Below are 11,293 nucleotides of genomic sequence, written 5' to 3'. Positions count from 1 at the left end.
AGTTAATTTTAGTTTTAATCACACAAATCTAAATTGTCGATCATCTTAGATAGCAATTAAACTAGAAGCTATGAAAACACTGTTCAAATCCAATCCCTGTGGATATGATATTTTTCTATACTATATTTGCGCGTGCATATTTAAGTGTGTGTTTTGCACTCATCATTCGGTATGCCCATAAACCTCTAGGTAATTGCTCAGGCCATTTACCTTTAGCCATTTCCAACCTTTTCTTGAGGTTTTGTATAATCACTTTGTTCGTTGACTCCACTTGACTATTTACGCTCGGATGGTAGGATGAAGATGTGATCCTCTTTATTTTCAAATCTTCAAGGAACTTTGTGATCTTTGTGATGATGAACTGTGGCCTATTATCGCATGCTATCTCTTTTGGTATTTCGAACCTGCAGATTATGTTTTCCCACAAGAAATCCACCACTTTGCATTCGTCGATCTTCTGATAAGGACCTGCTTCCACCCACTCAGAAAAATAGTCAGTTAAAATCAAAAAAAATCTTACCTTACCGGGAGCCAGTAGCAGTGGTCCGATGATGTCCATCCCCCACTTCATGAACGGCCACGGAGACAGAACTGAATATAGTGGTTCTGCCAGTTGATGTACCAGCGGTGCGTAGCATTGGCACTTATCGCATTTTTTTATGAAAGCTTTGGCATCTTGTTCCATGTGTGGCCAATAATATCCTGCCCTTACCAGTTTTAGCACTAAAGAATCTGCGCCCGAATGATTTCCGCATATCCCTTTGTGGACTTCTCACATAACGTAATTAGCTTCGGATGCTCCCAAACATCGGGCCAGCGAGCCTTGGAAAGATTTTCTATTCAATTGTCCTCCTTTAAAGCTATATCATGCTACTTTGACACACAGCGCCCGGGATGCCTTGGAATCTTTGAGCAATTTCCTGTGCTCGAGATAACCAATGATCTCATTCCTCCAGTCCCAAACCAAATTAGTCGTATTTAGCTCGTAGTAGCTATCTGCATCCAGGACCGAGTGCATCAGTTGTACTACCGTCCCAGACTTTGATCCCTTAATTTCCATTGACAAATCGAGGTTAGCCAGTGCATCTGCTTCTGCGTTTTCTTCCCTCGGGATATGAGTAATCGACCACTCCCGAAATCGAGCCATCAGAGCTTGAACCTTCACCACGTATTGTTGCATACGCTCCTCTTTGGTTTCGAAGATCTAGTAGACCTAATTTACCACCAGTTGTGAGTCATACTTTATTTTTATGAGCTCGGAATCTAGTCCCTGGGCCAATTCGAGTCCTGCAATCAAAGCCTCATACTCTGCTTCATTGTTAGTTAAAGGGACCGTTCTGATGGCTTGCCTTAGGGTTTCTCTCGAAGGCATGGTTAATACTATGCCAAGCCCGCAACCTTTTTAGGCTCCGTCCGTAAATAAGTTCCAAACTCCCGATGTCGATCCTGACACCATTACTGCCTCTTTGGTTGCTAGAGGCAGCAATCCTGGATTGAAATCGGCTACAAAGTCAGCCAAGACTTGTGACTTAATCGCAGTCCTTGGTTTATATTCTATGCCAAATTCACTCATTTTGATGGCCCATTTGGCCAACCTACCCAAGAGTTCGGGTTTGTGAAGGATGTTCCGCAGGGGAAATATGGTCACCACAGTTATCGGGTGACATTAGGCGTAGGGCCTCAGCTTCCGAGCGACTACGAGAGCTAAGACCATCTTCTCCAAATGCGGGTAGCGAGTTTCTACTCCCGTTAAAATTTTACTAATGTAATAAATGGGAGATTGCATACCTTCATCCTCATGGATTACAACTACACTTATCGCTTCTTTCGAGACTGCGAGGTAGACCAACAATGTTTTACCTTCCTTTGGTTTCGAAAGTAACGGAGGTCTTGACAAGTACCTTTTCAAATCTCTCAAAGCCTGCTGGCACTCCGGGGTCCATTCGACTTTTTAATTAGTGCAAAGAAACGGTGGCATTTCTATGATGACCAGGAAATGAACCTGCTCAAAGCAGTCAATCTCCCCGAGAACCTTTGGACTTCTTCCACGCTTGACAGCTAGTCTGGGATATCTTCGATGGCCTTGATCTTATCGGGGTTTACCTTAACCCCCCTTTGTGATACCAGAAAGCCTAGGCCGGAGCTGACCCCGAACGCGCACTTCTCGGGGTTAAGCTTCATGTTATTCTTCCTTAGGATGTCAATAGTTTCTCGCAGATGCTTAAGGTGGTCATCTGCACTCAAAGACTTGACAAACATATTGTCTATATAAACTTCCATAGTTTTTCCTTTTTTTTTCAAATATCTTGTTTACGAGCCGCTGATAAGTGGCTCCAGTGTTCTTCAACTCGAAGGGCATTACATTATAGCAATATGTGCCGAAATTCGTTATGAAGGAAGTCTTTTTCTGATCCTCCGGGTTCATCTTAATTTGGTTGTACCCGAAATAAGCATCGAGGAAACTCATTAACTCGTGCTCGGCCATCACATCAATCATTTGATCGATGTTTGGCAGTGGGAACGAGACTTTCGGGCACGCCTTATTCAAGTCCTTATAATCTACACACATGCGAAATTTATTGTTCTTCTTAGGAACTACTACTATATTATCTAGCTAGTCTGGATACTTTACCTCTCGGATAGAACATATATCAAGTAGGCGAGTTACATCTTCTTTGACAAATTTATTCCTGGCTTCCGCAATAGGGCATTTCTTTTGTCTTATCAGAGGGATGATGTGATCCAAACTTAGCTTGTGTACGGCCACCTCCGTTGGGATACCTATTATGTCCGCATGCGACCATACAAAACAATCGGCATTAAATTTAAGAAATTCAATAAAGCCAAACCTGAGCTCGGGGTGCAATCCTGTTCCCAAGTGGAATTTCCTTTCTAAGAACTTTTCTAACAATGCAACTTGCTCGAGCTATTCCACCGTGGATTTTGTTACACTGTCTCTTCTGGTACCTGAAAATACCTTGGCACCTGATAAGATTCTGACACTTCTACCCCCGGGCTAACTTCATTTGATTCGAGAGTGGGTGTCGGTTCCTGTATTTTCTATGTCACGTGCTCCTTCCCTTTCCTACTGGAGACCAAAGTCGCATTCATCTCCCTTGTCGCCGGTTGATCGCCCCTTATCTGCTTAATTCCTTCGGGCATTGGAAATTTCAGCAACTGATGATACGTTGACGGTACAACTCTCATATCATGCAACCATGGTCTTCCTAGAATAATATTATATCCCATATCACCATCCACTACTTCAAAAAGAGTCATTTTCATCACTCCTTCAGCATTCGCGGGCAACAAAATCTCTCCTCGGGTTGTCACGCTCGCGAGGTTGAATTTGGCGAGGAGTTTTGTGGCCGAAATGATGCTTCCGGTGAGTTTAGCATACTCCAATACTCTCCATTGTATGATATTGGCCGAACTTCCTGGATCCACTAGAACATGTTTGATTTTAAAGTCTAGCACATTTTAAAAAAAAATTACCAATGCGTCGTTGTGCGGTAGCAATAATCCGCCTGTGTTCTCCTCTGTGAAAGTGATGTCATCTTCAGCAATTTCCCGGAGTTTCTTGCTATGAGTAATTTATGCCGAGAAGGTGACCCTGTTAATCTCGTTCCCCCCTCAAAGATCATGTTGAACGTTTGGCACGGGGGATATTCCCCTACTTTCGAGGGTTCCGCGTCATCCCGGTTGCGACCGTAGTTGTTCTTGGCTTGGTCACTTAAGAATTCTCTGAGGTTTCCATTCTTCAATAGTGTCGCCACTTCTTCCCGGAGATATTGGCAGTCCCAGTCCGATGGCCATTCATCACGTAGCATTCACACCACAAGTTGGGATCCCTCTAGCTGGGATCGGATCTCACCGGCTTCGGGAACTGTGGTTCTTTGATGTTTCTCATAGCTGATACCAACTCTACTACACTGATATTGAAATTGTATTATGAAAGCCTGGGATAGGAAGGATCCCGCATACCTGACGCTATCTATTGTTCCGACCGCGATCAGTCCTTCTGTCGGTAGCAAACCTGTCTGCGGACCTAAAGCCTCTGCTGCGACCTTCAGTCCATTCGTAGGGCGAAAAACCGGTCCCTCGAAGACCGTTTGTCCGTGTCAAAATCATCTTTTGAATTTTCTTTATTCTTTTTCCGTCCTTTTGCCGACGACGGGAAACCAACCTGATCATCTTCGATCCTTATCTTTGACTCATAACGGTTGTGGACATCCACCCAAGTCGTTGCTTGGAACTCAAGCAAGCTTTCCTTCAATTTTCGGGAAGTGTCTGAACTTCTCGGATTCAGACCCTTGGTGAATGATTCAGTCGCCCATTCATCCGGAACAGCCGGGAGCAACATCCTCTCCTTTTGGAACCGGGTAACGAACTCTTGCAGCAACTCGGATTCTCCTTGTGCAATTCTGAATATGTCGGTCTTTCAGGCCTATAACTTTTTGGCCCTAGCATGAGCCTTAATAAAAGAATCCTTGAGCATCTAAAAGGAATGTATGGAATGCTCGGGTAACAATGAATACCACGTCAAGGCTCCCCTTGTAAGAGTCTCTCCAAATATTTTCAGCAAAATAGATTCAATCTCGTGAGGAGCTAAATCATTCCCCTTCACCGTCATTGTATAGGTGGTAATATGCTCTTGAGGGTCTGAAGTTCCATTATACGCTTGGCATGTCGGGCATTTTAAACCGTTTCGGGATTAATTCTAGTGTCGCGCTTGGTTTGTACCGCAACTGAGTATACTCTTTTGAGTCCGGACCTTTCAGCACCGGTGGTGCGCCCGGGATTTGGTTTATGCGGGCATTCACTTCTCTCATAAATCATAAGAGTTCATTCTTAAAAGGATTGTTTTTGTTATTGGGGCCGGATACGCTGCCCCAGCCCCATCGGAACCAACCTCGCCCCTTGGGGTGTTGTTGTCGACCCTCTGCATTATTTGATTTGCGGGAGCGCCGGGAGGAACTGGACCTCGTCTATTCGCGTTATTGGAAGCTCCCGATAACGCGTGCTTCAACTCCTTCATAACCTTATCTTGCCGTGTAAGGTGGCCCAAAATGATCACTTGTTGCTCTTGTAGGACCCTTACCGGATCAACGATATGCTCCTCTCCGGCATCATCAGGAGTTGCCTCCCGAACATGTCGCGGGTACCGCTTGTCATGGACCGATGTGGTATCGTTCCCCTCATTGCGGGTATCACTGATTGAATCCTCGAGATGAGGCTGGTCTCCTTGAACCTCAGGATTGTGTGTTGTTAGCACCATTATCTTCTATTTCTTATGATTTTTTGCTAAGCCAAATAATCAAAACACGTTAGTAAAAGAGGCAAGGATTAATTTAATTACACGGTTGTCTAGGCCTCACGGTGGGCGCCAAGCTGTTTACCTATAAAACGGTATAGTTGAATTTATACGTGATTTCTAGACAAGTGAATTAATTTGATCCTGAAATAATAAAATAATTAAAGAAATGCACAATACTTAGCCTTGAAATGAAGATGAAATCACGAAAACCAGTAATTCCGGGGGCAGAGTTTTCGGGCACAACAGTGATGAAACCAAGGAACAAAAAAGTAAAATTGTATAAAGCTTTTAATCGATTATAGCGTAAGTTTGCCAGAAAATTCGTATCCTTTACAATGATAATATATCTCACTATTTATAGCTACGTGTAGGAAACAAGGTCCTAGGATCGTGCTCTTCTTTAATGTCAATTATGAGAGTCATTGATGAAGGTGTAACGATGAGCATAAATGACAAATTCTCTGTAACGGGCAGTGCACTTAATGCTGTGGAATATTCTCCATTAAATGCTACCGGTCATGTATATTTGTTATATCTTTACGAGTATCATTCTTTCCGGTAACAAACGGGATAATTGCCTTCGATTCTAACGATCCCCGCCTTAAGTTCCACGTGTCATTCTCTTAAGCGGCAACTTAGCATGGCGTATTTTACCGTATACACTTACCATAGGTTTTACAATGTGAGTCTCTTAGGAGTGGTAGCAATCATAATGTAATAATGTTAACTTAAAAAGGGATAAGAAAAAACAAAAAGGCTATATTACATGTTTAATTGGAAAATAAAAGAGAGAGATCTTATAATATGAAAAATACAAGAAAAAGAATATAATATGACGGTGGAGCACTAATACAACAATACTTAAGTGGTAGCTAAAGTCAAAACTGAACTTGATTGAAAGCATATGAAAGGTTGGAAATTAAAATGGAATACCTAAACTTAAGACCAGCTGTTGCCTTTGCTTACATATTTCAATTAGCTGTCTCATTGTATATTCTTAAACGTAAAGGCACGAATTTTTGTGGTTTAACAGTGTGGCATTAAAAAGGAGGGATTTTTTTTTGTGTGGGGTTAATTTTATGATTGTAAGTGTGCTCTAATCTTTTTTTGAATTTTGCGATAGCAGGAACTCAATACACCAATTGGATTTTCATATTGTTCTCATGCAGAATTATTAGGTCAAACACGATAAAAATATATTACAGTATATATGGTTGGTGATAAGACACAAATAGAGAATGTATCCATTATATCATTCTATTGAATTGTACGAACAGCAAAATCTAAATTAGTAGAGGAAAATATTTTTATTTATTTATTTTATATCTACAACATTCATATAAGGCCACCATTTCTAATCTTTCAACTACGAAGCTCCACTAGTTACTATATATGCTTCGAGTTAGCAAATTTGCTTCTTATTTCCTTATATTTTTGTTTTGTTTTTTTTTCCTCATAGTTCTTCACTCTCCGGTTCAACTTCATAATTACTTCCCGAGTACTCTATTTTTACTTTTCAATTTAAAAAGTATGTCAATTTCGATATTGATAATCAGATAGAATTTGAAGATGTAAGTTCTTTTAGTTGGCAATGAGGAAATGAATTAAGAATAAAAACTTCTAGAGTTTGTATTAGCTTTTCTTTTTTCGCATAAGAACAATCTTATATGAGGTGACCTTAATTTGCTGGTTTCAGAATTCATTCAATAGGTGTCATGTAAACTAGGTTGATATGAGACAAATAATTTGCCGGTTGGAAGCAAAGTTTAATCAAGAATGAATACATCATTACACTGAACCTCAAAATGCATTTGATAAAATTAAATAGGAGAAGATGATTAAGAAGAATAAGTGAAATTGCAATTCTTCAAAGACAAAGGCATTTGTCCATGAGAATTTTTTTTTTTATTTAAAAAAAAAGAGAAATTCCAAGTTGGCCTTTGTCCAAGTTTCTTGAAGAAGTTTGAGCATGAGTATGGAAAAATTCTTGGCAGGGAGCTCTACTTCGAATAGGGTCCTATCCGACACGAATTCTGATATAGTCGGGCTACAATGAGGATATCGGACACCGGATGGGAAACAAAAAAAAGAAGTTTCTTGAAGAAGCTTTTGCAAATATTTTTTTTTTTCTTTCTTTCCATTTGTGGTATGAGGTATTCGATCGAAATACTTTCTTTATCAAAAGAACTCTTTCACTGATAAAACACGGACATATTCTTTTTTTACAATATATACTCCTCTAGGATGCATTTGATATGATGAAAATATTTTTTATGAATACTAGTAAAAGAAGTTTACTTTGAAAGGTTAATGCTATTTTAACGCACATTTCCTCCGTTTTAATTTATATAACATATTTTTTTTATTAATTCTAATTCGTTCAAACAAGAATGACATGTTTTATATTTAGAAACAATTTAACTTAAATTTTTTCATTTACTCTTAATGAGAAGCATACAAATGTTACGGCCCTATTAATTTTTATCTCTTAAGTGTTTAGCAACACAAATTTCAAAAATATTTTTTTTTCTTAAAATTAAAACAGAAGAAGTATTTTTTTTTGTGTGTGTTTGATTGAATGTTAAAATATTAGTGCTACACATATGGAGAGTTCCAACTGGAAGACATTATTAATAATGCTCAAAAATGTCTTCATGGACCAGTTTCCTTTCTTTAAACAATAGTCCATTAAACAGCTCTCATGCCTCCTCTCTAGACTATAATTTTCCTACTTAATGGAAATTCACATGCTCTGTTAGTTGAAAAAGAATTCACTCATTCTTCTCCACTGAGTATGCTTCACTTCTCCCCCTTACCTTTTCTCCTTCATTTCTAAGGAGTATTTCAAGAACCCACAAAAAAAAAAATCCCATGAAAAGTTGTAAAGTTATTCTCTTTTTCATCCTTTATTTGTTCCTCATCTATTTATCAACTGCTTTCTCCCCTCAAGATAACTACTTGATAAACTGTGGTTCAAATACTGATGCTATAGTTGATAACAGGCACTTCCTTGGGGACTCTAATGACCGAAATTCAGTTCATACCTCTCAAGGTAAGTCAATTTTTCAAGAAAATCTAAACCCATCTTCCAATTTGTCTTTGCTTTATACTACTGCTAGAGTTTTCAATGGTGCTTCAAAGTATGTGCTGAATATCAAGAAGATTGGGACCCATTTTTTGCGCCTTCATTTCTCTCCTTTCACTGCTCAGAATCATGATCTCCGGAAAGCAAGTTTCAGTTTTTCTGCAAATGGGGTTCTGCTTTTTAGTAATTTTAGTGTTAATACTACTGTGCTTAGAGAGTTCATATTGATGGTGGATAATTTTGAGCTTGAAATTGAGTTCACACCAACTTATGAATCCAATTTTGCTTTTGTGAATGCAATTGAAGTGTTTTCAGCCCCTGATGATTTCATAATTGGTGATGGGGCTAAATCAGTTGGTCCTAGGGGAATTCAGGAGTTCAGTCAGAATATGACTTTACAAACATTAGAAACTGTTCATAGGATCAATGTTGGAGGGTTGAAGTTAACTCCTTTTAATGATACTATGTGGAGAAGTTGGGTTCCTGATGAGGATTTTCTTGTCTTGAAATCTGCTGCTAAAATAGCAAGAACCTCTCATGTTCCAAAGTACCAAAAGGGTGGTGCCACAAGAGAAATTGCTCCTGATAATGTGTACATGACAGCACAGCAGATGAATAGGGAGAATGTAACTACAGATTTCATATTCAATATCACATGGAACTTTCCTGTGGATGCTGGAGATGCATCGCACTTTGTTCGTTTACATTTCTGTGACATTGTTAGTATGGCGCCTGGCCAGTTGTACTTTAATGTATATCTCAACGGGTTCACAGCGTACAAAGACCTTGATTTGTCTTCCGTTACATTCCGCGAGCTTGCTACACCGTATTACATAGATTTTGTGGTGTACTCAGGCAGTTCAGGCGTTGTGCAAGTAAGCATTGATCCTTCTAACCTAAGTAGTACTATGAGGAAGAATGCCATTCTGAATGGTGTTGAGATTATGAAAATGGTTAATTATGTGGCTTCAAAATCAGGTTCTAAGAAGAGAAATGTTTGGGTTATAGTGAGTTCTGTTCTTGGAAGTTTTATTCTGCTGAGTGTGGTGATACTTGCTGCCTTGCTATTCTTTGTCTGCAGAAAGAAAAAGCTAAAACCAAAGCGTTCAGAAAGCGCTGGCTGGACGCCTTTATGTCAATATGGAAGTACTTCCCATGGTACATTGTCTGATGGGACTTCAGCTGGACCAAATGTATTTCTAGGTCAGAGGATTCCCTTTGCCGAAATACAATTGGCTACTAATAATTTTGATAAGAGTTTGATAGTTGGTTCTGGTGGCTTTGGGATGGTATACAAAGCAGTTCTTGGAGACAACAGAAAAGTTGCTATAAAGAGAGGTGTTCCAGGTTCCCGGCAGGGTCTGCCTGAATTTCATACTGAAATCACAGTTCTTTCCAAGATTCGCCACCACCATCTTGTTTCACTTGTAGGTTATTGCGAAGAACAGTCTGAGATGATACTTGTTTACGAGTATATGGAGAAGGGACCTCTTAAGAGGCATTTGTATGGTCCAGGAATAACACCCTTATCTTGGAAGCAAAGGCTTGAGATATGCATTGGTGCAGCAAGAGGCCTCCACTACCTTCATACAGGTTTTGCTCAAGGAATTATCCATCGCGACATCAAGTCAACAAACATCCTGCTTGATGAAAATTATGTTGCTAAGGTTGCTGATTTTGGTCTCTCAAGGACAGGCCCATGTCTCAATGAGACCCATGTCAGCACTGGTGTAAAAGGAAGTTTCGGCTACCTTGATCCGGAATATTTTCGGAGGCAGCAGCTTACAGATAAGTCAGATGTTTACTCATTTGGAGTTGTTCTTTTCGAAGTCTTATGTGCTAGACCTGCCATTGATCCTCTGCTTTCACGGGAGCAAGTGAATTTGGCCGAATGGGCTATGCAGTGGCAGAAGGACGGACAACTAGAGCAGATTGTTGATCCCCGTATCAGAGGTCAGATAAAGCTAAGCTGTTTGAAGAAGTTCGGAGAGACTGCAGAGAAATGTTTGGCTGATTATGGTATCGATAGGCCAACGATGGGTGACGTGCTGTGGAACTTGGAATATGCATTCCAGCTTCAAGAATCTGATTCACTTACAGAACCCCATGAGATTTCTAATTCCATCTCTCCACCGCTGCCACTGCCAGAGGGTCTCCGCAACACCCAAAATGAGGCATATACTGGTGATGGGGCTTCAGATATATCAACAAGCCAGGTATTTTCACAATTGATGACCAATGAAGGCAGATAACTAGTCTACAGTATAGCGCACCGTCAAATGTTCGCTCAACTGTTGATTTTAGTTTACAATAGCATTTTCTTATTAAATGTTTTCGTAATTGGCAGAGCCATCATTTGCTTTTTGAACCATGATTCATGTAGAATATACTGAAAAAGTGTATCATACAATAATCTCTCCTATGATGTAATCCTTGTCATGCTCGTGCTCCTTGGAAGAGAAACATAGTACTTGAATGATGAACATCTAAAATTGTCTATAAGCAGAAATTTGATTGCATATCAATCCATCAATATCTGTTGATGCTGGCTATTGCTGTGCTTTAAAACTGTTTAGGCTGAAAGTTTCATGCTTTTGAAGAGCAGATAGCAGCTTCAGAATTTACTAATATAGTCAAACCTCTCAATAATGCCATCGTTTGTCCAGATATTTTGACCGCTATAGCGAAATGTTAGCATAAAAAACATATACAATATAACATAACATGAAAAGTCAATACTAAAGAAAACTTGACGGTTATAGAGGATTGTTGTTATACGGAGTTGTAGTGGGTTTCAAGAATATTTGTCATGTTATTCCTTAAAGAGGGCTGTCCAATTTTTATCCATCAGCGTTTTTCGTTTTTACCAATATGGCAACTTTACTCTCAGA

The 11,293-nt window shown here is 39.8% G+C and overlaps 1 protein-coding gene across 1 annotated transcript; it reads left to right on the top strand.

Annotated features, from left to right (window-relative positions):
* Window positions 1-7,973: 7,973 nt before the first annotated feature.
* LOC104108494 (probable receptor-like protein kinase At5g24010) lies at window positions 7,974-10,950 on the top strand. The gene has a single exon (XM_009617544.4). It carries the CDS (start codon window positions 8,189-8,191, stop codon window positions 10,652-10,654), a length of 2,466 nt encoding a protein of 821 aa, XP_009615839.1. The 5' UTR covers window positions 7,974-8,188; the 3' UTR covers window positions 10,655-10,950.
* Window positions 10,951-11,293: the final 343 nt, after the last annotated feature.

The sequence above is a fragment of the Nicotiana tomentosiformis genome, chromosome 3, assembly GCF_000390325.3.
Source record: "Nicotiana tomentosiformis chromosome 3, ASM39032v3, whole genome shotgun sequence".
In the NCBI taxonomy this organism is placed as follows: Eukaryota; Viridiplantae; Streptophyta; class Magnoliopsida; order Solanales; family Solanaceae; genus Nicotiana; species Nicotiana tomentosiformis.
The sequence above is the reverse complement of the archived record's forward strand: the minus strand, read 5'-3'. Positions and strand labels throughout refer to the sequence as shown.

Excerpts from the sequence above, each read along its gene's own strand:
- LOC104108494 (XM_009617544.4), top strand. The coding sequence starts at position 8,189 with ATGAAAAGTTGTAAAGTTATTCTCTTTTTCATCCTTTATTTGTTCCTC.